At 45.1% G+C, this 26,157-nt stretch overlaps 1 protein-coding gene across 4 annotated transcripts; it reads right to left on the bottom strand.

The window, feature by feature from the left end:
- Positions 1-7,408: 7,408 nt before the first annotated feature.
- Positions 7,409-25,956, bottom strand: ZNF622 (zinc finger protein 622). Of its 4 annotated transcripts, XM_083624717.1 has the most exons (8): positions 25,654-25,956; positions 25,120-25,569; positions 21,486-22,088; positions 19,750-20,007; positions 18,393-18,555; positions 15,389-15,501; positions 9,412-9,555; positions 7,409-7,727 (listed from the first exon to the last, which is right to left on the bottom strand). In XM_083624717.1, the coding sequence occupies exons 2-8, from the start codon at positions 25,157-25,159 to the stop codon at positions 7,600-7,602; spliced, it is 1,449 nt and encodes a 482-aa protein (XP_083480843.1). In that variant the 5' UTR covers positions 25,160-25,569; positions 25,654-25,956; the 3' UTR covers positions 7,409-7,599. The 4 variants fall into 4 exon arrangements, with proteins under 4 accessions (XP_083480843.1, XP_083480846.1, XP_083480845.1 ...); XM_083624720.1 differs by lacking the exons at positions 25,120-25,569; positions 25,654-25,956 and adding an exon at positions 24,944-25,033; XM_083624719.1 differs by lacking the exons at positions 25,120-25,569; positions 25,654-25,956 and adding an exon at positions 24,862-24,990.
- Positions 25,957-26,157: the final 201 nt, after the last annotated feature.

The raw sequence follows: 26,157 nt of genomic DNA, 5'->3' as shown, positions 1-26,157 counted from the left end.
TACTGGAGCCTCAGCTTCACGATCTGTCCTTCCAGTGAGCACTCAGGGCTGATTTCATTAAGAATGGATGCATTTGATCTTCTTGCAGTCCATGGGACTCTCAAGAGTCTTCTCCAGCATCATAATTCAAAAGCATCAATTCTTCGGCGATCAGCCTTCTTTATGGTCCAGCTCTCACTTCCATACATCACTACTGGGAAAACCATGGCTTTAACTATACGGACCTTTGTTGGCAAGGTGACGTCTCTACTTCTCAAGATGCTGTCTAGGCCTGTCATTGCCCTTCTCCCAAGAAGCAGGCGTCTTTTAATTTCGTGGCTGCTGTCACCATCTGCAGTGATCATGGAGCCCAAGAAAGTAAAATCTCTCACTGCCTCCATTTCTTCCCCTTCTATTTGCCAGGAGGTGATGGGACCAGTGGCCATGATCTTCGTTTTTTTGATGTTGAGCTTCAGACCATATTTTGCACTCTCCTCTTTCACCCTCATTAAAAGGTTCTTTAATTCCTCCTCACTTTCTGCCATCAAGGTTGTGTCATCTGCATATCTGAGGTTGTTGATATTTCTTCCGGCAATCTTAATTCCAGCTTGGGATTCATCCAGCCCAGCCTTTCGCATGATGTATTCTGCGTATAAATTAAATAAGCAGGGAGACAAAATACAGCCTTGAAATGCAAGAATTCAGAATAATACCACTTCACAGACTGGAGGTGAAGGAACCCTGCAAAATGTGGTGCAGTCCTTTTTAGGGGGTATCTCATTTGTTACCCAGGCATCACTTATTTGGGGATGACGGAACTTACCTTACTCTGGCACCAGTGCTTGATTTGAGCAGCCACCTCCTGGCAGCCATCATTTCACTCCCCCCAAACGTCTTGGAAGTTGCATCCTGGAATGAAATGGCCCTGGCCTTCTGCAATGTCAATACATTCTGTCTGTCACCGGGAGGCAGCTGCTGAAATTAGCTCCACTGCTAAATGCAGCAGTAAAACCAATAAAAACAAGAAATGTGCTTTAAATGAATAAATAATGAAATCAGTGTGGTTTTTAATAATGAAAATGAATGGAATGAGTCATTTTTTTTCCTTGCATGCCCCTAGGTTTCTTCTTAAATCACATTCATTGAAAACTTTTGTTTATTTCTTTAAAGTGCCTATATTCTCTCTTTCTCTTCATGCCTGCAACTTCTACATGTGAAGCCAAAGACTTTTTTGTGCCTTCTCTGTTCTGTTTGCCTTCCCTTCTGTCACCTTTACCATATTTTACAGCAGCTGAATATCCACCAGTTTTCTTGGTCTTTTCCTCCTTAAAATCTTGATTCCTCTGCCCTTAATGTCATAAACTCGCTTTCAGACTGTGATCCTCATTAAAAATATATATTTAAAAAGATTATGACAGAGTATTTTTGGAAGTGCTTGAAATATCCTTGGAAGCTCTGTAGAAGTAATAAATGTACGGTTAGTAATTCTCTGCAATGTTTAGAATGGTTCTCAGAGTAAGCTTGAATTTAAGACTAGCCTATTATATTCCTTTGGGAAAATAGGCATTGCAATCGCACCACATTTTATACAAGGATGACAGCACAAATATCTGTTGCCTGGGAAGAGATTATCAGGGTCTAGAAGAGAAAGCTTGGGCTGGGTTAACAATTATTCCAAATAATGTGCAGATTATTCCAAATACTCATACAGTTTGAGCACTCCCTTGCCCAAACCAGGTGCCCACCACCACCCAAGAAAGCTCACAGGACACATCATTTTGAGTCAAATCAGGCCACAACTTTATTGATTACAGATGTAGGGTTTGGCAAGGCGTTAGATAGAACCATTGAACCACCAGCCCTATGTTATAGGCAAAGGGGTCCAATAACATACATCAAGCAGGAAAGCCCCACAGGGTTGCTGCCTTGAGGAGTGCTGTTGTCCTAGCAACCATCTGGGCTTCTGGTCAGAAGCAACTCCTTCCTGATCCCTTTAAGGGGGTACCCTGGAATACTGGAGGGGCAGGCAGTGGTTACAGCCTCTCCTCCATCAAAGACTAAAAAGGTAAAGGGACCCCTGACCATTAGGTCCAGTCATGGCCGACTCTGGGGTTGCGGTGCTCATCTCGCTTTATTGGCCGAGGGAGCCGGCGTACTGCTTCCGGGTCATGTGGCCAGCATGACTAAGCCGCTTCTGGCAAACCAGAGCAGTACACGGAAATGCCATTTACCTTCCCGCCGGAGCGGTACCTATTTATCTACTTGCACTTTGACGTGCTTTCGAACTGCTAGGTTGGCAGGAGCAGGGACTGAGCAATGGGAGCTCACCCCGTCGCGGGGATTCGAACCACCAACCTTCTGATCAGCAAGTCCTAGGCTCTGTAGTTTAACCCACAGTGCCACCTGCGTCGCATCAAAGACTTAGGCTTACCTAATGCCTCAACTGCCAAAATTTGCTAGGAGGTAGGCAAAACCAAAAGACAGAGCCAATTAGTCCAGCAGGCGAATTCCTACAAAGATCTACATTGGTTCCCAGTACGTTTCCGAGCACAATTCAAAGTGTTGGTGCTGACATTTAAAGCCCTAAATGGCCTCGGCCCAGTATTCCTGAAGAACATCTTCACCCCCATCGTTCAGCCCAGACACTGAGGTCCAGCTCTGAGGGCCTTTTGGCGGTTCCCTCACTGCGAGAAGTGAGGTGACAGGGAACCAGGCAGAGGGCCTTCTCGGTAGTGGCACCCGCCCTGTGGAACGCCCTCCCATCAGTTGTCAAGGAAATAAACAACTCTTTGACTTTTAGTAGACATCTGAAGGCATGCCTGTTTAGGGAAGTTTTTAATGTTTGATGTTTTATCCCTTTTTATTGTTGGGAGCCGCCCTGAGTGGCTGGGGAAACCCAGCCAGATGTGCAGGATATAAATAAATTGTTGTTGTTGTTATTTTCAGGAGAAGTATGCATTGTGTGTGAGGCTTCAGGAGACAATCTAGAGGTCAGACCCAAAGCTTTCAGCTCTGATCTGGGACCTGGCAGCTGCAGTTTGGTGCTCTCTCACTCCCTCTCCTGTGGTGTAGTGGTTAAGAGCGGTAGTCTTGCAATCTGGGGAACTGGGTTCGAGTCTCCGCTCCTCCACATGCAGCTGCTGGATGACCTTGGGATAGTCACACTTCTTTGAAGTCTCTCAGCCCCACTCACCTCACAGAGTGTTTGTTGTGGGGGAGGAAGGAAAAGGAGAAATGTTAGTCGCTTTGAGACTCCTTAGGGTAGTGATAAAGCGGGATATCAAATCCAAACTCTTCTTCTTCTTCTATCTTTGGTAAAGTTGAAAGTAACAGCACTTTTACAGTTGCGTGATATTGTTGTAAACAGAACCTGCCCTTACGTATCCATAGATACTATTCCAGCTGCTGGTGCAAATCTCCATTCCCCCAGTCTCAGAATTGCCAAAGTGTTTCAAGGAGGAAGTCTCAAATTCCTACCCACTGGCTCTCATGCGACATCCTGTTTTAGACTTAACTGGCTGGCACTACACATTCCACAAACTGGGGCTGATTCAAGTATGTGAAGGGGAAACTCTTGTTATTCCTGCAGCCATCCCATGTGTATTTTGGCTTTCTGAAGTGCTGGTCTCTATGACGAGGTAAACATCAGGCTCCAAACTTAAGTGATGAGAGGGGAAAATGGTCTATTTACAGACTTTCCTGGTAAGTAATATCTTTAGACTATGCCCACCAGATTCCATCTTTACATATGTTGTGGAAATATTCTAGCACATTTTATGCATGTGTGACTATAGAAAGCCTTTTTATGGTTAGTCTTGTTGGATTTTCACCTTTTTTCAATAGAGCCTGCCGAGGCTCCTGGAAGTCAGCGAGAAACAATCCTTGAAAATGTAAGCTGCCCAGCTCTAGCAAGAGGAATAAATTGCTGACTCACTGACAACACTCATTGTGTGAGCTGCTGTTATTACACACTGCTCTTTGTGGAGGGTAGGAACCTAGAATCAGGTAGAGATAAACCAGCCAGTTTCCTTGTAGACAGCATTTTTAAGATCATGGGCTGAAAGCTCTTGAACATTGTTCAGTCCGTAAACTGCTGCAGAATAAAATAATTCAGTTTCCTAGATTTTAATGCTGAAGTAATAGAGGACAAATGCCATTCCTGCAAAAGGATATCTATTCAAAGCGCTGGTTTTTACTTACAAAGCCTTAAACGGCTAAGGACCACGATGTCTCTCCCCATATCAACCAACGCAAACCCTTCAATCACCACTCTGAGGTCTTTCTTTGTGTGCCTCCTCCACAAGTGATCCAAAGGGTGGCAACATAAGAATGGGCCTTTTCTGCACTTTCATTACACATCTTTAGGCATCAGGCAAAAACCTTCCTCTAAGGTTGCCATATGTCCTCTTTTTCCAGGATACGTCCTCTTTTTAATGGGTATGTAAAATCAGAGCCATCATAGTGATTCCTAATTAAAAGTAAAAGGTAAAGAGACCCCGACCGTTAAGTCCAGTCGCGAACGACTCTGGGGTTGCGCCACTCATCTCGCTTTTCTGGCCAAGGGACCTGGCATACAGCTTCCGGGTCATGTGACCAGCATGACTAAGCCGCTTTTTGCGAACCAGAGCAGCACACGGAAACGCCGTTTACCTTCCCGCCAGAGCGGTACCTATTTATCTACTTGCACTTTGACGTGCTTTCGAACTGCTAGGTTGGCAGGAGCAGGGACCGAGCAACGGGAGCTCACCCCGTCGCGGGGATTCGAACCGCCAACCTTCTGATCGGCAAGCCCTAGGCCTTGTGGTTTAACCCACAGCGCCACCCATGTCCCTATCTACTTAAAAGTAGAACTCAGCAGATGTGTCTTCTTTCTTGCTCTTCAAAATATGGCAACCCTATTATAACCAGGCCTTTGACCTTTAACTATCTGTGGCATTTTCATTAAAGAACCACTGTGAAGAATTTCCACACAAGGTAGGGGAATTAGGAGGAATACGGTGAACTTGTAAGTTAACATATGAACAACCTTCACCCTTAAGATGCTTTTCAAGACCTTCTCTTTTCTGTTATTCCAGATCTGGAAACAGGCGAGGAGGGGCAGAAATGAGTTGGCAGTGGATTATCTACTGACACTATCTGTTGAACTTATTTTACATAGGAAACTAGCTGTCTATGCTCTTGCAACTGTGGTGGGGCAGAGCTCTATTGCAAATGAATATGAAGACTAAAGCTCTCAGGCTAAGATGATGAAGTAGGCATTATAAACTCAGAGGTCAGGCAGTTTTTTGTGATACTGATTTGCATTCTCCTTGTTTTTATTCTCTCGAGATGCCCACTCGAGTGTGATGAATGTTAATTGTATGCACCGCGACGATTCTGTGAGAAAGGCCACTTGTGATGGACTCAGACTGGTTATCTCTTGAAAAATATTCCTCCCGAGTGATGCTCAAAAGCATTGCAGTGTGTCTCCTGAGCCTGGGTAGAGCTAGAAGATTTACAAAGGGAGCCAGGTAAGTTTGCATATATCTAAAGGGTTCCTCCTACTTAACCGTATTCGTGTTTTCTTAAAAGCCTGAATCTCTGCTCTTCTGCACCATGCTGGGGGAGGCTGATGTTGCATTTTGTCATATATTTACTGACCAAAAAACCCCACCAAAGCAAAACTGGTAGAAGGGGGATTCAAGGCAGAGTAAGAAACCTATGTCTCCCTGGTTTCAATTTAGGATGCAATTTAATTGAAGCATGTCACCAGTTTGTCTCCATGCCATCCACAAATATAAAAGCATCGCCACAGAAAAGCAATTTCCAGGTAACAGATTAATCACTGCTGAAAGTGGTCATTGCAACCTCTCACAATGCAGTCTTAAAACTGGTTAGGAAGTCACTAAGCCCCACTGGAATTTGTGGGATTTAATACAAAGTCAAGGATTTGGACTGAAGTGTTAAAGGCTCAGAATTTGGAGGCAAGGCTTCTGTGGAAATAACGGAAACTATTTGCCAGTTAATCTACTCAAAAGTCTCTCATCCCCACACACTTCGGCAAGGCCTCTTTTGCTATGGCCTGCTTCCCTACTAGGGGCATCTACTTCTGGGTTAGCGGAGCTCGTTACCCGAAGCATTCGTAAGGAGGACGGTACGTAAGCCAAGGTTCCACTGTACAGCATTTTGGCCTGGGCATGGGTTAGAAAGCCCCTGGTTCTAAGTTCTCATCTGCTGCAAAAACCTCTCAAGCAAACTCCTCTCTCTGAGCAGCTGCTCCCTGCAATATGTGGATAATACTGACCTCTCACCTAACAGCATTGTTCAATGTGTTTGATGCTTCCTCAACAAATCTTTCAAGTGTCTGAAATGCAACTCAGCTGCGCAGCGTAGATACCTGAGAGCCGATACAGTGGAACATCTGGTTGTGAACGGGATCCGTTCTGGAGGCCCGTTTGCTACATGAAAAGAGCGCAACCCGCATTGGTGCGTCTGCACACGTGCAGGTTGTGACTTGCCGCTTCTGCGCATGACGTCATTTCGCGCTTCTGCGCATGCACGAGCGGCAAAACCCAGAAGTAACCCTTTTCGGTACTTCCGGGTTGCCGCAGGACGTAACCTGAAAGAACGTAACATGAGGTATGACTGTACAGTGGTGCCTCGCAAGATGAAATTAATTCGTTCCGCAAGTTTTTTCTTCTTGCGAGTTTTTCATCTTGCGAAGCATGGTTTCCCATAGGAATGCATCGAAAATCAATTAATGCGTTCCTATGGAGACCGCTTGCCAGGCTGGCGGTGCGGAGAAGGGCTTTTCTCCCCACCGCAAGCCTTCAGGACAGGTCCGGGAACAGAGGGGAAGGCGCGCAGCGCTTCTCCTCTGTTCCCGGGGCTTGCGGTGGGAGGAGGGTTTTTCCTCCCCACCGCCAACATTCAGAACAGCATTCTGAATGTTGGCGGTGGGAAGGAAAACCCTCCTCCCACCGCAAGTCTTCAGGACAGCCATCCGAAGGCTGGCGCGGGGAGAAGGTCTCTCCGCCCCACCGCCAGCCTTCGGAGGAGCCTTCCGAAGGCTGGCGCGGGGAGAAGGTCTCTCCACCCCACCGCCAGCCTTCGGAGGAGCCTTCCGAAGGCTGGCGGCGGGAGGAGGTCTCTCCGCCCCACCGCCAGCCTTCGGAGCAGCCTTCCGAAGGCTGGCGGCGGGAGGAGGTCTCTATGCCCCACCGCCAGCCTTCGGAGGAGGTCCGAGGACAGTGGGGAAGACGCGCTGCGCTTCCCCGCTGTCCTGGAGATTTCCCTATGGGCTTTCGTCTTGTGAAGGAAGCCCATAGGGAAATTCGTCTTGTGAAGCGCATCGAAAAACGGAAAACCCTTTCGTCTAGCGGGTTTTTCGTCTTGTGAGGCGTTCGTCTTGCGGGGCACCACAGTACTGCAAATAACCAGCAAAACATGCTTTCTTATGCATAGGCTTTATTGATTTGAAGTCTGACAGCCAGTTACAGTTCGAGGGCTGAGATCTCCTTGGGAAACATGCTGAAATAGCAGCAGGCAGTACCACACTTCTCTGCAACTGGATCTTCCTTCCACAGTACTGTAGAAAGAACGAGGCAAGCTCAGGCTAGTCATGCTTATCGCTGGGCACTTTCAGAACCTGACTTGCGCGCGGAAGTGCATCTGCTTTGTAGCGTTATTCTGCATGCTGGTCTTCAGCATCCACTTGGCCTTCATCCTCTGAAGGTACTGCATGTCACGCTCACGAGCCAGTGCTGCTCCTGAAGTTATGGAGAAAGAACCAACATTCAAGGTAAAAGGTAAAGGACCCCTGGACGGTTAAGTCCAGTCAAAGGCGACTATGGGGTTGCGGTGCTCATCTTGCTTTTAGGCCGAGGAAGCCGCTGTCTGTCCGCAGACAGCTTTCCGGGTCATGTGGCCAGCATGACTAAACCACTTCTGGTGCAACGGGACACTGTGGCGGAAGTTAGAGTGCACAGATACACTGTTTACCTTTCTGCCACAGCGGTACCCATTTATCTACTTGCACTGGCGTGCTTTCAAAGTGCTAGGTTGCCAGGAGCCGGAACAGAGCAATGGGAGCTCACTCCGTCATGGGGATTCGAACCGCTGACTTTCTGATCGGCAAGCCCAAGGGGCTCAGTGGTTTAAACCACAGTACCTTCCAACATTCAACACTCAACCTGAAGGCAAAGCAACTTTTACGATGAATAGAAGCACCCAGTCCTACAATGATGTCTGCACAGGTCTAGCGGCTTCCTACATAAAATGCAGTTGATGTTGGGAGATGTGTTGAATTTGGGCCCAGGAAGCATGCCTAAATTTGGCAACCAGTTAAATCTAGCCCAGCATTCTGTTTCTAAAAGCAGTTATCCAGAAACCTCTAAAAATTCCCAAAGAATAGATGCATACATATACATACACACACACACACACACACACACACACACACACACACACACACAACTGGGTGCAGAGGGAAGTAACAGAATGCCTAGCCCAGGCATGTCCAAAGTCTGTTTCGAGGGCAGTCAATTTCCTGGGGTAAAACTTTAATCCTCAACAACTTTGGGGTAAAATTGTATAGCAGTTTATTTCCTGGGGTAAAATCCCAACAAAAGCTCAACAACTTCAATCCTAAAAAAAGTTCAATATCTTTGGTTGGCCCTCACCATAGCTGTCAACAGTCCCTTATTTGGCGGGAAAGTCCCTTATCCCAGCGCTGTGTCCCGCTGCTGTCCCTTATTAATGATGTCCCTTAAATTTCCCGGGTTTCAAAGGAAGCAGCTCCTCTCCTTCCCTCCCTGCCGGCTAGGGAGGAGGGAGGCTCCAACTGTGTTGCTTGGCTGCGTTGCTCACCCAATATGGAGTCTAAGAATGACTGGGGGGGGGGTGGAGCTTGCATGCCTTGTGCCGATCAAATCGGCCGCGTTGCCTGGGAATTTGCCTTTGCTCAGCACTTCCCAGCGGAGAGGCGACGGTGGTTTTCCTTGCTGCATCCCCTTTGCCGGGTTGCTGCGCTGTGGGAACCACCACTTGAGGCTTTGTTTGGCTGCTGGCTGGGCTTTCTGCCTTTGGCTTGGAGGGGCTCAGACGTTGAACATACCTGTGCTTGGAAAATCCCTTATTATGGCTGCTGATCTCTTATTTTCGAGGCTGCTGGTCCCTTATTTTCAAATCTGTAAGTTGACAGCTATGGCCCTCACACATGTTCACTTCATCAAATCTGGTTCTCTTTGAAAAAAGCTCTAGACAGATGCTACACACATGGAATTAAGAGACACCAGCTCTTTGAAAAGGTATACCAACTAGTTCAGAATAGCAGGCAGCTACTATAATTGGCTACTTCCAGGAAAATGTCCCTTCTTATGGCTGAAAGAGATGCCTCTCAAGGACAATGTCTAGTAACTGTATTGATATAACACACTAATGCTGTTTGCTTACCTGTGCCGCTTGTCCATCCCAGAGCTTTATATTGCTGCAATACTCTGCCCACAGCATGTTTATTTTTAGAAACAGCCACAGCTCTTGAAGAACCAAACCGCTGCTTATAGTATCTCATCAGTGAACGGTGACCGATCCGGGCACCTTTGTAAGAAGGAAATGTGAATATTAAAGCAACAGAGTAGCTTTTAAAACAAAGGTAAACTGGAAAATGGGGATATCATTAGCCACACCGTGAAACTCAGAATCCCATAAGGAAGTGGGTCCCAATTGCGGGAACACGTAACCCACTCGGGGGATCCGTGAAACCATTTACATAACAAAAACTACCATAGAGATATCAACGTTTTCAATAGTAGTGGGTCCATGGCTTGGCTTCTGAAAAACAGGGAGTCCATAGTACTTAGCTAACTGGGAACCACTGCCATAAGGGAGGGTAGACAATGCCATTTAGGGTAGAAGTAACTGTCAATAACATATTATGTAAAGAACATGTAGAGATTTACATCATACCTTTCCAGTTTGCAAGATCTGCAAGGGGCAGCTTACTATACCAAACAAGACTAAACGATGTACAATGGTATCTCAGTTTTCGAACGTAATCCATTCCAGAAGACCGTTCTGAGTTCCGAAACATTTGAAAACTCAAAACGGAAGCCTCAAAACGGAAAACTCAATACGGAAGCCATGTGGCATGTTCAACTTCCGAGGCTTGTTCAAAAAGCGAAGCTTTTACTTCCGGGTTTGCGGTGTTCGAAAACTGAAACGTCTGTCAACGGAGACGTTCGAAAACCAAGGTACCACTGTAGACTAAAATCCAGGTAAGAAGAACTCCACATGGGATATGGCAGATCCTGGTTGTTTATAATACTTACTTAGGCACAACGCAAACCTGAACATCTCTAGAACCAACAAACTATGGGTGTATAGAAAACACCCAATTCCACAGAAAGACCTATCTTTTACTTCCTTAAATCAGGGATTGGGCGGGGGTGGACGTGGACCTGCAATCCAGCCACCAGCTATTCAGCATGAAGAAGGTAAAATGGGTTTTTGATGATGTGTAAAGCATACAATTGCAGCTCCCTCCTCTGCAAACGGTTCTGCTGCAAGAATATCATGGTAGAGAGGGAAATGTCTGAGCAGGGAGAGACAGACTTGTACTCCTTGCAAATATGCAAAAAGTTATCCATGTATTTTGTAGCTGCATGCCTGCATGAAAGTTTTAGGATACAAATGTTTAGTAGTAGTAGTAATAATAGTAATAATAATAATATTTTTTATTATTTATACCCCACTCACCCGGCTGGGTTTCCCCAGACACTCCGGGCGGCTTACAGCACATAAACAATTGTAAAACATTAGACAGAGCTTGCAGTTCTGCTTATAATCTGCATTCTTCTGCGGGACTTGCAAAGTCTTTCGCTTTCTGCATAGGCAGGACAGTTTTTTAGAAAAAAAAGTCCCAACACCCTTTAACACAGTTTGGAAAAAACTATTCACAGAGAAAATGGACAGTGAAGCTCGAGTTACTAAAAATTAAATATATGCCTCTATTTCCATGGGAAACAGCTGTGTGTGTGTGTTTAATGATTGCATGTGGCCTCACCCACTATTGGAATGCAGCCCCCGACAGATTTCCACTGGGATAATATGACCCCCTTGTCCCCAAAACAGTTCCCAACCATGCTAAGAATGTGGTTCTCACTTCATTCTGAGAACTTCAGCATTTCATCCCATTGCAGGGAGTTGCAATGGCTCTTCAGAACTTCACTAAGGATTTCACACATTTGGGGGTGGGGAGTTGAACACCCCTTTCTTTACGTACTGCCATAGCAGACTACATGCAACAAATAGGGAAAATGGCTAATCAAGACTCTCTCCCTATTCAGTTTTGGTTAAGCGATGCTCTATCAGGGTGGATAAAAATCAATGATTTAAATAATAATAATCAAAAAAATCGGATTTTAAAAATTTAAATCGGATTTTTTTATTTAAATTGAATTTGAAAATAAAATGCTTTTGGAGGAAAAATCTTTCTAAAGATAGTTTTCTATTTAAGTTACATTATAGTCCAAAGGCTAGTCATCAGGAAATAAGGATTTGTTTTAAGTTTTTCATGTGTCTAAGTGGGGGGTTTTTATTTTTAAAAATGTTTAACCACATCAGTAACAAACATGGATCCATATGCTATAATGTTCTTGTTTTGTAAGGAAATCATTATTTCTCTCCTTCCAATAAAGTACAGAAGAAAAGTTGTCCAAATATAAACAGTTAATTTATTAAACCTCACAATAATTTCATAATCACCTGTCTGTGTATTTCTAATAGTATAACCAAATCAGTAATTTTTTATATAACTGTAAAAACTACTCTGAAAATTTATTCTTCCAAAAATGAAACCTCCATCTGGTTTTAAATATTAAGATTATACCAGCAAGAATGAGTCTTTCTGTAAAAAAAATGATTTAAATCAAGTCTTACTGACTAGTGATTTAAATCGATTTGATTTAAATCAAATCCACCCTGTGCTCTAATGTATTTTCAATGCCACTTCTTCATGTTGCTCTGTTTACTCGTTATCATTTTAGCAAAACCCTAGCAGCAAAATTAAGAGCTAACGCCTTGCAAGAACTAAAACTGTATTCGCTGAATCAGCCACAGCATTAGAAACATAGCCCTCAACGGTAATGCTTGGTCAAAATTCTCCCCGGGCAAATTATTCTTAACAGAGCCTATAGTTCAGAGCTACCCCAAAGAAAAAGAGCACAAGATCATCATGGATATGTGTGTCTGTGTATCTGGGGAGGTGAGAGAACACAAAGAACTGAGCAGCTGAAACAAGAAGAGGGGAGCTTTGAACAATCAGAGACTTCCAGTGTGCCTCTCTTCAAAAGAGGGCAGGTTGCTATATTGTAATACAGTGGTACCTCGGGTTAAGTACTTAATTCGTTCCGGAGGTCCGTACTTAACCTGAAGCAGCACTTTAGCTAATAGGGCCTCCCGCTGCCGCCGTGCTGCCAGAGCACAATTTCTGTTCTCATCCTGAAGCAAAGTTCTTAACCCGAGGTACTATTTCTGGGTTAGCGGAGTCTGTAACCTGAAGCATATGTAATCCGAGGTACCACTGTACTGTCCTCATGACAAACTGGATGTGTTCCCTACATGCACACTGCGACCCAAGTCTGATATACTGGAATAGAAACTATCGTATTCCACACCCATGTGAATGTGTTGGCCACTTCGAACGTTTGTCATGGGAACAATCTCTAGTAAACAAGCAGAGTCCAGGAACCGGAATGCTAGAATCCCCAAAGTGCCATCTAGTGGCTTACATGTTTAAATATTTGCATCAACGGTTTAAATTTGGAGTCAGCAAAGTTTTCCAGCAGGGGGCCAGTCCACTGTCCCTCAGACCTTGTGGGGGGCCAGACTATATTTTGGAAAAAAATAATGAATGAATTCCTATGCCCCACAAATAACCCAGAGATGCATTTTAAATAAAAGGACACATTCTACTCATGTAAAAACACGCTGATTCCTGGACCATCCGCAGGCCAGATTTAGAAGGTGATTGGGCCAGATCCAGCCCCCAGGCCTTAGTTTGCTTACCCATGGTTTAAAAGCTTGAGGGTCAAATTTTCTACACTGCACAGCTCTATTTTCAGGAATAAATCATCAACTGAGCTAGGCATCACCTGTACAAAAGTGTGTTGATAATGAACATACAGATCACAGAGTGTTCTCTTTTAGCACTGCCATCAGCAACACTTCCAACAGTATGTGATGACGCTGCACTATAATGTGCTAGAAATCACTCAAAAGGCTCTGAAAGAGAGCATTTCATTTCATTTGCAGCCCACCTTTATCATATGTTACCACCGATTTTCTTTTCTTCTCTTTTTATAAAAAAAGAACTTTCCTGTCCCCATAAGGATTTTAATCAGTCAAAGAGAACTCTAACAGGGGCAGAATCCTGAGACCTCACACTCCACTTTGCTGGTTTAAATCAAATTCTTTGTTTTGCTCTCCCATTTAAAGCACATACTTCCTTCAGAGTGACATAAATGTGGATCTCAAGGCTAGACCTGCCGGGGTCACAGCAGAACTGTGTTGTCATACGCCTGCAGACCTCTCCTATGAGATTTTTAAAGCCGGGAAGCGATTTCTCCATTTCTCAGGCAGCGTAATATTAAAGACACACATACTAAAATGACCAGCAAGCTTACGGAAGCCTGGAAATTTTGCAAGGTGATTGCTGCTGCATGTCAACCAAATGGGAAGGTTAGCACTGTCCCCATGTATAAGCTGCATTGAAAGTAATGGAAGAAACCGTTTATTCATGATTAGTACAATTACATCCCATTTTATTTCAACATGGAACTTAAGGCAGCGAAGTTAAGGCTTCCCAAGGCTGCTGTAGAGCTTGTGCCTTCAGACCTTGACCGGAACATTGCATGTTAAGTCTACAACGTTCAGTGTGCTCACTGTGAATGCTGCCACACTGAAGTCAACACAACTTTCTTCTGAGTATGCCTTATAAGATCGGAGTGCAAGAGCACGGGCAGAGATGCAATAACGTGGCACACACTGGGCTGAGGTCTTTTTTCTTTAAGACTCTTCTCTTAGGGATGGAGGAGATACAAAGGCCCTCAACAGCCCTGCCCCACAAAGTTCTTGTTGACTAATTCCACTGCAACAGACTCGACTTCTCCACGCACATCAACACAACCATCAGTGGATCAACAACTGATGGAGCAAGGAACTTGCTTCAGGGCGTCAAAATCTGCCAACAGATGCTGGTTCCCGGACAGAGGCATGCCCACACCGCAGTCATAGCATTAGTACAAAAGCTGGGTGTCTACCAGTATGCGGATGATACCCAGCTCTACCTCTCCTTCAGGTCAGAACCAGTGAGGGCGGTGAAGGTCCTGTGTGAGTATCTGGAGGCGGTTGGCAGGTGGATGGCGGCTAACAGATTGAGGTTGAATCCTGACAAGACATAAGTACTGTTTTTTGGGGACAGGGGGCGGGTGGGTGTGGGGGACTCCCTGGTCCTGAACGGGGTAACCGTGCCCCTGAAAGACCAGGTGCGCAGCCTGGGAGTCATTTTGGACTCACAGCTGTCCATGGAGGTGCAGGTTAATTCTGTGTCCAGGGCAGCTGTCTACCAGCTCCATCTGGTCCGCAGGCTGAGACCCTACCTGCCTGCAGACTGTCTCGCCAGAGTGGTGCATGCCCTGGTTATCTCCCGCTTGGACTACTGCAATGCGCTCTACGTGGGGCTACCTTTGAAGGTGACCTGGAAACTACAACTAATCCAGAATGCGGCAGCCAGACTGGTGACTGGGAGTGGTCGTTGGAACCATAGTCGTTGGAACACTAGTCATAAAGGATCTTCACTGGCTCCCAGTACGTTTCTGAGAACTATTCAAAGTGTTGGTGCTGACCTTTAAAGTCCTAAATGGCCTCAGCACAGTATACCTGAAAGAGTGTCTCCACACCCATTGTTCAGGCAAGACACTGAGATCCTCCTCAGAGGGTCTTCTGCTGGTTCCCTCACTATGAGAAGCGAAGTTACAGAGAACGAGGCAGAGGGTCTTCTCAGTAGTGGCACCTGCCCTGTGGAATGCCCTCCCTTCAGATGTCCAGGAGATAAAAAAAGTACACAATTTTCAGAAGACATCTGAAGGCAGCCCTGTATTGGGAGGTTTTTAATGCTTGATGTTTTACGTTTTTGGATATGCTGTAAGCCACCCAGAGTAGCTGGGAAAACCCAGCCAGATGGTTGGGGTATAAATAAAAAAATCAGTATTATTATTAAATATTCTGGGGAAAGGCAGGGACTGCTCACCTTCAAGGCAAGTCATTTGGAAGGCAACTGTGTGAACTACCCACCCTGACTTGAACTAATTGTTAATGAATCTGTAAAGTGAGCACTTGGGATGATCCTGCCATATTTCAAGAATACACTTACCTGAAGGTAAAATCAGCTCCATTGAATCATCATCATAATCCAAATTCTTCTCCGGTGGCAGTTCTTCAGACATCTCTGCACCATCTCCTTCCTGATAGTCAGGATAAGTGCTCCTATGAAACAGAAATAGCAAGATCCTGCGTTATTTCCCTCAGTAAGGCCTGCATGCTTAACAGCTCAATCTCAAGACCAGCTACCAACCAGTGATGTACACAGGTTACCCGTTAAAACTTCTGGGGAGGAGGTGAAAGTCTCTTTTGAGTAATATGCCACAAACAGCTACATGTTCTCCAGAACTGTGACAGCAAAGCCACTGCAAGGTTCTGGAATATCATTCGAATGACACTTGGCTTCTGAAATCTCTCAACACACCCAAAGCTGATCTTCTCATTCACAACTGTCAAGTAGTATAACTGTACCAGGACCAGGAAAACAGGAAGGCGCCAAACACAGGAAAATCAGGAAACATGGAGGTTTTAGATGAGAGCTAGAGGATTGCAACACTTTAGATGAGAGCTAGAGGACCGCATATCTCAATGCTCCCCTTTGAAAAAATTAAAAAGGAATAGAAGAACTCCTGAACTTATACCAGGGAGTAAGGTTCTAGCATAGCTTTCACTGTGATGCACTAGTTTTCTACATGCAAGGAGTCTGCATTGTTTCTATGGGGATAAGCAAGAATGAAATCCCTCACCTTAACCTAGAATGGTACAATCCCAGCTGACCATCACCCACAATGGTCTATGGATGCCTGTTTTAAAGCTCTTTTTGCTTTTAATGCTTTATGATATTACTGTTTGGTTTTATGTTTTTATGTTGTTGTAAACTGCTGTGATATATATTTATGATACAGCTGTATATATTTTGATACAACAAAACAAACAAACAAACAAACAAACAAACAAACAAACAGGGCTATACTATTATTCTAGTCTGCTGTAAAAGAACACACTGTATCCATATGATGGGGCTATAGAACAATAACCTAACAGAATGTAGGTTTTAAGCTAAAAGGTTATCGCTGGAGACCAAGTACCAGTGGCAAGGTGGAGACAGTGGTTATATTCAGATGATCAAATCCTGGCTTAATATACCATCTTAATAAATGGCCTAAAGGCGTAATAACATATAGTTAAGCCAAAATATGATTGTCCAAATCTTGGGTAGTTAAAAAAACAGGAGAACTGTTTCTAGACATATGGGAATTTAAGTAACTTGTTATTGAACACCATCAAAAAGGTTTAAAACAATCTAGATGTCAAGGCTTTTTTAAAAAAATAACCTTCTTGTTTCTGAGCTTACCAGGCAATTGCAGATTTGAATTCTTTCCCCTTATACGTGCGACAGCTTGAAGAGTTAAGTTATACAGCTGAAGCACAGAAACCATTAAGAATTCCACTGTGGGTTCCCCTGTACTCAAGTTTACATTTACTACAACGTTTAAGGGTAGAAAGGAATGACTAGTGGACACTGAACACCAACTCATAACGTATGTTGGCCACCTCATAGTAAATATTTTGGTGAAAAGCAGCCTATACATTTTACAAAATAAAACACTTTGCATTTGAGCAGCCTGCTGAAGGGAAAACGTAGTATTAGCAGCACAACCTTCTTTGAAGTTCTATTTTAGATTCAAAAGGGCTTATGCAAAAGTGATTTCTGATAGATTGTGCCCCGTATTTCTTGGTCCATCAGCTGGTACACCTGGGACGCGGGTGGCGCTGTGGGTTAAACCACAGGGCCTAGGACTTGCTGATCAGAAGGTCAGTGGTTCAAATCGCCACGACAGGGTGAGCTCCCGTTGCTCGGTCCCTGCTCCTGCCAACCTAGCAGTTCGAAAGCACGTCAAAGTGCAAGTAGATAAACAGGTACTGCTCCGGCGGGAAGGTAAACGGCGTTTCAGTGCACTGCTCTGGTTCACCAGAAGCGGCTTAGTCATGCTGGCCACATGACCCGGAAGCCGTACGCCAGCTCCCTCGGCCAATAAAGCGAGATGAGCGCCGCAACCCCAGAGTCAGCCACGACTGGACCTAATGGTCAGGGGTCCCTTTACCATATCCTGTGGGCTGAGATTAACTGACCTTTTAACATGTTTCCGATGTACATTTCCCCTCTGCTGCCTACACCAAAGGATCGAAGCTATCCAGTACTTTTGCTTGTCCAGCTAAATCTATAGCAAGCGTTTGTCTCACTGCTGCAGAAATTCTTGTGAAATAAAATGTTTGGGCTTCACGTGAGCAATATAAGCAAGCTTGTCGCCAAACAGACTTCTAAAAGGTCAAATGGATTTTTGGGGAAGCCACTGGTTTTCAAGAGGCTAACAGACATGTCAGCACTCAAGTGAGAAGAAGGCTGCTTCCACATGAACGACAGCCCCACACAGCTCCAGTAAGCAAACACATGGTGAGCAAGAAGAATAAAGTGACTTGTTTCCAATGCCAGGATCCAACCATGGTTAGGGAGCAGCAGCAGCAGCAGCAGCAGCAGCAGCAGCAGGGAAGTAGAATGTTACTCTGCCCATCCACAAGAGTCTTGCTTATGTATGTTACCCGAGTAGCACAATACTAGTAAAGGTAAACGGACCCCTGACCATTAGGTCCAGGCGTGGCCGACTCTGGGGTTGCGGCGCTCATCTTGCTTTATTGGCCGAGGGAGCCGGCGTACAGCTTCCGGGTCATGTGGCCAGCATGACTGAGCCGCTTCTGGCGAACCAGAGCAGCGCACGGAAACGCCCTTTACCTTCCCGCCGGAGTGGTACCTATTTATCTACTTGCACTTTGACGTGCTTTTGAACTGCTAGGTTGGCAGGAGCAGGGACCGAGCAACGGCAGCTCACCCCGTTGCGGGGATTCGAACCACCAACCTTCTGATCGGCAAGTCCTAGGCTCTGTGGTTTAACCCACAGCGCCACCCGCGTCCCAGCACAATACTAGACCAATGCAAATGCCAAAACTGAAACGTTTCATTTGCTGTGTGTCTAAATTTGGCCGCTGCCGTTTCCCACCTGAAGTCATAGAAGTCTGCAAACTCCAGAGCAGCATCGCCTTCCGTGAAGAGCTTGCAGTGGCTTTTGTCGTTCATATGGGCCTGCACAGCTTCCGTCGTGTAGAAGGATTTCCCCTTCTCATTGCACCACAGGCAGATCTTCCCAATGCCAACCTTCTCTCCTGTAGATTGTGAGGAGAAAGATACACACACTGTACTCTCCCATCTTATACTAACGCAACGTATTTGGTGGTTTCACAGCATTCCACAGCCCAAATGTTGTTCTACTGTACATCAGGGATGGTAAACCTGTGTGTTGCTGAACTCCCAAATCCAATTAACCCCGTGGAAGTTTTAAGTCTAGCAACATCGGGAAGACCACACCACTGCTTCACATTATACAGTAAATACAAAAACTTTCACAAATAAAATAGAAAAGAGGTAGGGTAAAGGACCCCTGGATGGTTAAGTCCAGTCAAAGGCGACTATGGGGTTGCGGCACTCATGACTGCATGAAATTTATTACGGTCCCAAGCCACATTTACATACCGTACTAAGTGAACATAAAACACAATAGAATTAAGTTTGATAATAGAATTAAGTTTGTACAGTAGAATTAAGTTTGTTACAATAGAATTAAATTTGATAATAGAATTAAGTTTGTACAGTAGAATTAAGTTTGTTACAATAGAATTAAGTTTGCGGCACTCATCTTGCTTTCAGGCCGAGGGAGCCGGTGTTTGTCCACAGACAGCTTTCCAGGTTATGTGCCCAGCAGGACTAAACCGCTTCTGGAGCAATGGGACACCGTGACAAAAGCCACAGAACACGGAAATGCCATTTAACTTCCCGTCGCAGCAGCAACTATTTATCTACTTGCACTGGTGTGCTTTTGAACTGCTAGGTTGGCAGGAGCTGGGACAGAGCAACAGGAGCTCACCCTGTCGCAGGGATTCGAACTGCCAACCTTCCGATTGGCAAGCCCAAGGGGCTCAGTGGTTTAGACCACAGTGCCACCCGCGTCCCCCACAAATATAATAGCCTTGTATCAGTTCACCTCGCAATAATTTCATAATTATCTGTCTATGTATTTCTAATAGTATAACCAAATCTGTAATTTTTGATATAACTGTAAAAACTACTCTGAAAATTTATTATTCAAAAAATGAAACCTTCATCTGGTTGTAAATATTAAGATTATACCAGCAAGAATGAGTCTTTCTGTAAAAAAAAAATGATTTAAATCAAATCCACCCTGTTTCAAATGATATGTATTTTACTCTGAGGAACAACACTGAGATGAATGCCACAGGATGCCCTCTTAAAATCATCAAGAGAGCTTGAGATAGTTGAGGCTGGCATGTCTTAAGACTTACCCAAGTACTTAATCAGACCTCTGATATCCACAAGATACTCTATATCTGGAATAAAGAAACTGTGAACTTTTGTCATGTGGGACACATTCTTCATGAGGCAGCTTGAATGGTGGGAACAGAATAAGCAGTCGGTTACTGGGATCGCGTCTGAGCTGGGGTGATCCTTCCCAGACGCACTCTCCTCGGCCTCATCCGGGATCCCTTCCATCGGTCCTTCTTGAACCTCCAGATCTTCATCTGAGTCTATATCCTCCCAACCTTTCAAACCAAGCGAAAGCAAAAGCTTAGGAGGAATCTTTTCATGCTGACCAAAAGATGCAGGTTAACCATACAATACAAGCGGCAGGCTAGTGATCTCATAATTATGAATGGTCTACCATCCCCTTGATTGCTTCCAAAATCATTTGGGCTGCTTGAGCGTTCAAGGCGAACACTAAAAAAAACTCCCTAAGAACACTGTGCTGTCTTCTTTTTAGTGCCTGCTTTAAAAAAAAATTGTTTAGGCTTTAACTTTGAATTAATTTGGTGATAGTTGGTTAATTTTTTTGGAAAATCAATAATAACAATAACAATAATTTCCCCAGCCACTATGGGCGGACCCCAACAGAACATTAAAAACACGATAAAACAACAAACATTAAAAACTCCCCTCAACAGGGCTGCCTTCAGGTGACTTCTAAAAGTCAGAGAGTTGTTTATTTCCTTGACATCTGATGGGAGGGTGTTCCACAGGGTGGGCGCCACTACCGAGAAGGCCCTCTGCCCGATTCCCTGTAACCTCACTTCTCATAGTGAGGGAACCAGTAGAAGACCTTTGGAGCTGGACCTCAGTGTCTGGGCTGAATGATGGGGGTGGAGACGCTCTTTCAGGCATACTGGGCTGAGGCTGTATAATTGGCAAAAAAAAACCCACATTTTTCTTTAGGCAAGACTGTTGAGACATGTAGAAGCTACATATGTTTTACCTGCTTTGTGCTACTATCAATTCTAACAATCCTTCGGAATGTTTTTCTATACCTGTATTTAACCATTGTTATCAATAATTTTATTGCTCTATATTTTCGTAACCAGCTTAGGGATTTTCTTACAATCCAGTGGTATAAAATTTTTGTTAAAACAATTTTTAAAAAAATATTCAAGCAGCCCAATTTCTCCCTATCTCCTCTATATTTTCAACCTAGATATAAACTGCTGATTTGAACTAGCTGCTGTACAAAGCCTATGAATGGGACTTTCTAATAAACCAGGGGTCAGACAACACAAACACATGTTGTTGTTGACCACCTCCCATCAGCCTCAGCCAACATGGCCAGGAATGATGGGAATTGTAGTCCAGAAGATCTCCCAGTACGTTTCCGAGCACAATTCAAAGTGTGAATTGTGCCCTCATTGCGAGAAGTGAGGTTACAGGGAACCAGGCAGAGGGCCTTCTCGGTAGTGGCACCCACTGTGTGGAACACCCTTCAGAACACGCTGTGAAGGAAATAAGCAGCTACCCTATCTTTAAAAGACATCTGAAGGCAGCCCTGTTCACAGAAGTTTTAAATATTTAACGCTGTATTGTTTTTAACACTTGATTGGGAGCCGCCCAGAGTGGCTGGGGTAACTCAGCCAGATGGGCGGGGTATAAATAATAAATTATTATTATTATAATTATATGGATGGTTTTTCCTGTGCTAAAGCATCCAAACTCCCCAAAAGACTGCTGCCAGAATAAACTGCCCTTGCCCCGCTACCTTCTTCCATATCGTCGGCCTCCTCTTCTTCCTCCGACTGTTCTCTTGCTAGCTTCTTGGCCTGTTCTTCAAACCACTGCAGCCGGGGAGCTTTTTCTGCATGCTCTCTGCTACTTTCCGCAGCAACCGAAGACCCAGCAGCACCGCCAGGCAAGAAGGGAGCCTTCTTTGGAGACAGGGAGGGCTGGGCTCTGATGGCTTGCTGGATGGCGGCATTCATGGCATCTTTGTCAACGTTCTCTTGAGCGAGGCCTTTCTCCAAGTTCTTCTCATTCAGGAGTTCGACCTTCTTGCTGACCGCCTGGACGGCTTTCTTCTCGAGCTCCAGGTGCTTCTTGGACTTCAGGTGGTTCTCGTAAGCGTTGAAGTTGGAGAACCTCTTGCTGCAAGCCGTGCAGTAGGTAGCAGTCGCCTTGTTCTGCTCCTCCAGCCCGGCTCTCTGCGCCAGAACCCTCTCCTGGAAGTTCTCAGCAGTGACAGGTGGCATCTCGGCAACTTTCCGTTTCAGGTTGTACCTGTGCCAGTCGGTCTTGTAGTGGGCACGCTGGACATCAGCATCCTTGAAAGCCACGCGGCAAGTGATGCAAGTGTACGACGCCACGGCTGGAGAGGAAGGAGAACACACAAACGTCATAATAGAGGTTAGCTAAGACAAGCAAAAGCCTGAAATTCAGCTTAACACAACGGTCTTAGGCATGCCTTATATTAACAGGAATAAAACAGGCAACCTGGGAGGGGAGGAATTTTACACAGCCCATGGAACTAAAAACAGGTTAATGAAATATGTGGCACAATCCGAACAAACACTTCGAAGTCCCATTGATTTCTCCAACAAACAAAATCAGCAGCTGGTATGCCGGCTGAGACCCTACCTGCCCACAGATTGTCTTGCCAGAATGGTGCACACTCTGGTTATCTCCTGCCTGGACTACTGCAATGTGTGTGGGGCTACCTTTGAAAGTGACCCGGAAACTACAATTAATCCAGAATGCGGTAGCTAGACTGCAGACTGGGAGTGGCTGCTGGCACCATATAACACCGGTCTTGAAAGACCTACATTGGCTCCTGTGACGTTAACATATATGAGAGAGTGCTGGAGGGGAAATAGTTAAATAGGCTGCACAGACAGGACCCCGGGGGTGGAGTCAGTGGGTCTATAAAACTAGTTCTGGGAGGAGTTGTGGGTGGGTAGTTGGTTGGATTTCATAGGTTGGCTGGTTGGGAAAGGCAGTTGGTAATAGAGAGACAGTTAGGGCAGTTGGTCCTTGAGTGTGGGGGAGGTAGCAGAGATAGAGAGAGGAACATAAGACTAAGAAAGTAAAGAGGAACACCGTTTGCTATGCTGTAAAAGTTTTCTTTTCTGTCTGAAATAAAATACACTCCTCTTTATTAATTAAAAAGCTGACTGAGACTGAAGTGATTTTACCAGGGAGGACCTGGTTGGTGGCAGTGGTTTAGTGGTGTATGGGTCAATAGTCCGTGAGACGACCGGGGGCTCCATATGAATGCCACAGCTCCCAGTACATTTCCAAGCACAATTCAGAATGTTGGTGCTGACATTTAAAGCCCTAAATGGCCTTGGCCCAGCATACCTGAAGGAGCTTCTCCACCCCCATTGTTCAGCCTGGACACTGAGATCCAGCTGCGAGGGCCTTCTGGCGGTTCCCTCACTGCTGAGAAGTGAAGCTACAGGGAACCAGGCAAAGGGCCTTCTCAACAGTGGTGCCCACCCTGTGGAACACCCTCCCATCAGATGTCAAGGAAATACAGTAAATAACTATCTGACTTTTAGAAGACATCTGAAGGCAGCCCTCTTTAGGGAAGTTTTTAATGTCTGATGTTTTATTGCTTTATTATTATTATTATTATTATTATTATTATTATTATTATTATTATGTTGGGAGCCACCCAGAGTGGCTGGGGAAACCCAGCCAGATGGGCGAGGTATAAATAATAAATTATAATATTATTATTATGCCTTATATTAACAGGAAAAAACAGGCAACCTGGGAGGGCAGGAATTTTACATACCTCGTGGATCTAAAAATACAGCTTAATTATAGATGCAGCACAATCCAAACAAAGTCCTATTGATTTCCCCAACAGACAAAATCAGCACAATGTTGTTGGCATCTGTCTGTCTGTCTCAAGAGGCAAAGAGATGAAGTAAAACCACCAAAATGACTTCCCAGGAGCGCAAGCCTGGGTAGTGTGTCTGGAGGTCCTGGGCTGCCCAGACAACAAGACTCCCCTCTTGGCCTCACTGGTGTGGTCCAAAGGAAAGCAGAGCAACACGTTTGGCATCAGCTTGGCTGCAGGAGTTGCCAGAGGGAGGCATACAAGGCACCCTCCAACCATCTTTGGGAATCCACTCTGGATTTGTGTTGTGTTCTCCAAAAAGGCCATGGAGGTTTGGGAGAAGTGTTTTCCTTCTCCTAGCTTTTCCAGCTGCACTGGCTCCCGGTGGAGTACAGGGTCAGATTTAAGGTGCTGCTTTTGACCTTTAAAGCCCTTCACGGCCTAGGACCCTCGTACCTACGGGACCGCCTCTCCTGGTATGCCCCACGGAGAGCCTCAAGGTCCATAAATAGCAACACCCTAGTGGTCCTGGGCCCTAAGGAAGTTAAATTAGCTTCAACCAGAGCCAGGGCCTTTTCAACTCTGGCTCCGGCCTGGTGGAACGCTCTGCCTCATGAGACCAGGGCCCTGCAGGATCTGATTTTTTCCGCAGGGCCTGTAAGACAGAGTTGTTCCGCCTGGCCTTTGGCTTGGAGCCAATTTGATTCCCTCCCTCTCTTTCTTTTTTTCTTTTCCTTCTCCTCCTGCGATGAGGCTACATTTTAATATTTCAATATTTTAATGTTGTATTTTAATCTTGTTTTTAAGTTGTATTCATTCAACTTTTTATTATTGCTTGTTAGCCACCCTGAGCCCGGTCTTGGCTGGGGAGGGCGGGGTATAAATAATAATAATAATAATAATAATAATAATAATAATAATAATAAGATGGTTTGTCTTTCCAGGTTGATGAGCTCCATCTGCCCCTACAGCACAATATGCTAACAAAGTAAACTAAGATACATATTGGCACAGTAAATCCTGATTAGTATTTTCCACAGAACCAGTAATGCACTAGTTGGTAGGGCCTGTTTAATTTTTCAACTTCCATATACCAAAAATGAGGGGTGCTAAAAAGTTATAACGTGACTAGGGAATTCAAAAGGTCCTTTGGTTAAATTAATGTAACTTAAGTTTTTGCTGGTAAATAAAATGTGTGCAATAGTGGATACAAATCCTTAAAAATGATGGCAAGTACTTGGCAGTTATATTATATATTATATATTTTTATTTATATATTGTAAATATTTTCTATTACCTGACACTTTCAGAAGACAAAATTAAAATTCTCTGGCATTCCGAGAGCAGTTCGTTTGCTTTTTAATCAAATGTACCCTTACCAAGCCAAATGCTGTCACAAAAATAACAGGTTTAAATTCCTTATGCCCCAAAACATGTTTTTCAGACCCCCTCACTGAATAAATAGGCTAACATTAAATTTCAGCTCCTAAACTGACACGCCCTAAGTGAACGGGACACCTGGCTCCATCGTCACAGAGACTTTGCACCATCCTACCTGACGTCGCCAAGCAGTCGGGCGACTCGCTGCTGCTCATAATCCAGCGGCTGGAAAGGCCGCGTCGGAAGCAAAAGTTGTTGTTTTTATTAGAGGGGGAAAAAAGATATCAGCGACTCGAATCCTGAACGACGACACGGAACGCTGGCGAAAGAAGGCAGCGCGATGGAACGTTGAGCGTGGGAAAGAGAACGTTGAGCGTGGGAAAGAGAACGTTGGAGCGGCGAAGATTCCACCGAACTTTGATCACTGTCGGCTCCAAAGACGCAACGCTTCCCTTCCCTTTTCCCGGCCTCGCAGCCACGCTTCAACGTCGAAGCTTTTCCTTCTCGATCGCAGGAAGAGGAAGACGGCTTTGTCAGCTGTTTCCCACTTCCTCCTCCTTCTCTCGCGCGCCCTCTGCGCGCCCGGAGGGTTACATGAACCATGGAAAGAGTAGAAGAGAAGTCACTGACATTTTAAGGTTGTTTAAATGAATAATCTAAATTGTAAAACAGAAAATTTAATAAAAAAATATTTTTTAAATAATTAAACCGACCCTTTTGCGTGCCCCACAAGGCAGAGGCTGGAAAGGAGGAGGGAGGGCCCCAGCTTGGACGCCCCCAGCCCATGGTGCCACCCGCTTTTACGCGCGAGAGCCACGGAAGGCAGCGTCTGGTTCTCCGGATTCTTCTCAGTTGCTCTCGGTATCCACTCCGGGCGCTGCGCGATGAGGACTGGGTGCTTGCTCGGTACAAGCATCCACTTCTGCCCCGGCCGCTCTCTGTCCTCTCTCCAACTCTGGGCTAACCCTGGCGCCTTCCAGGCGTTGTTGGACAGCAGCTTTCATCAGCTCCAGCCAGGGATGATGATGATGATGATGATGATTTATTTATACCCCGGACAACTGGCTGCGTTTCCCCAGCCACTCTGGGCGGCTCCCAATCAAGTGTTAAAAAAAATACAGCATTAAATATTAAAAACATCCCTAAACAGGGCTGCCTTCAGATGTCTTTTAAAGATAGGATAGCTGCTTATTTCCTTCACATCTGAAGGGAG

Source organism: Podarcis filfolensis (genome assembly GCF_964270895.1).
Source record: "Podarcis filfolensis genome assembly, chromosome: 7".
In the NCBI taxonomy this organism is placed as follows: Eukaryota; Metazoa; Chordata; class Lepidosauria; order Squamata; family Lacertidae; genus Podarcis; species Podarcis filfolensis.
The sequence above is the reverse complement of the archived record's forward strand: the minus strand, read 5'-3'. Positions and strand labels throughout refer to the sequence as shown.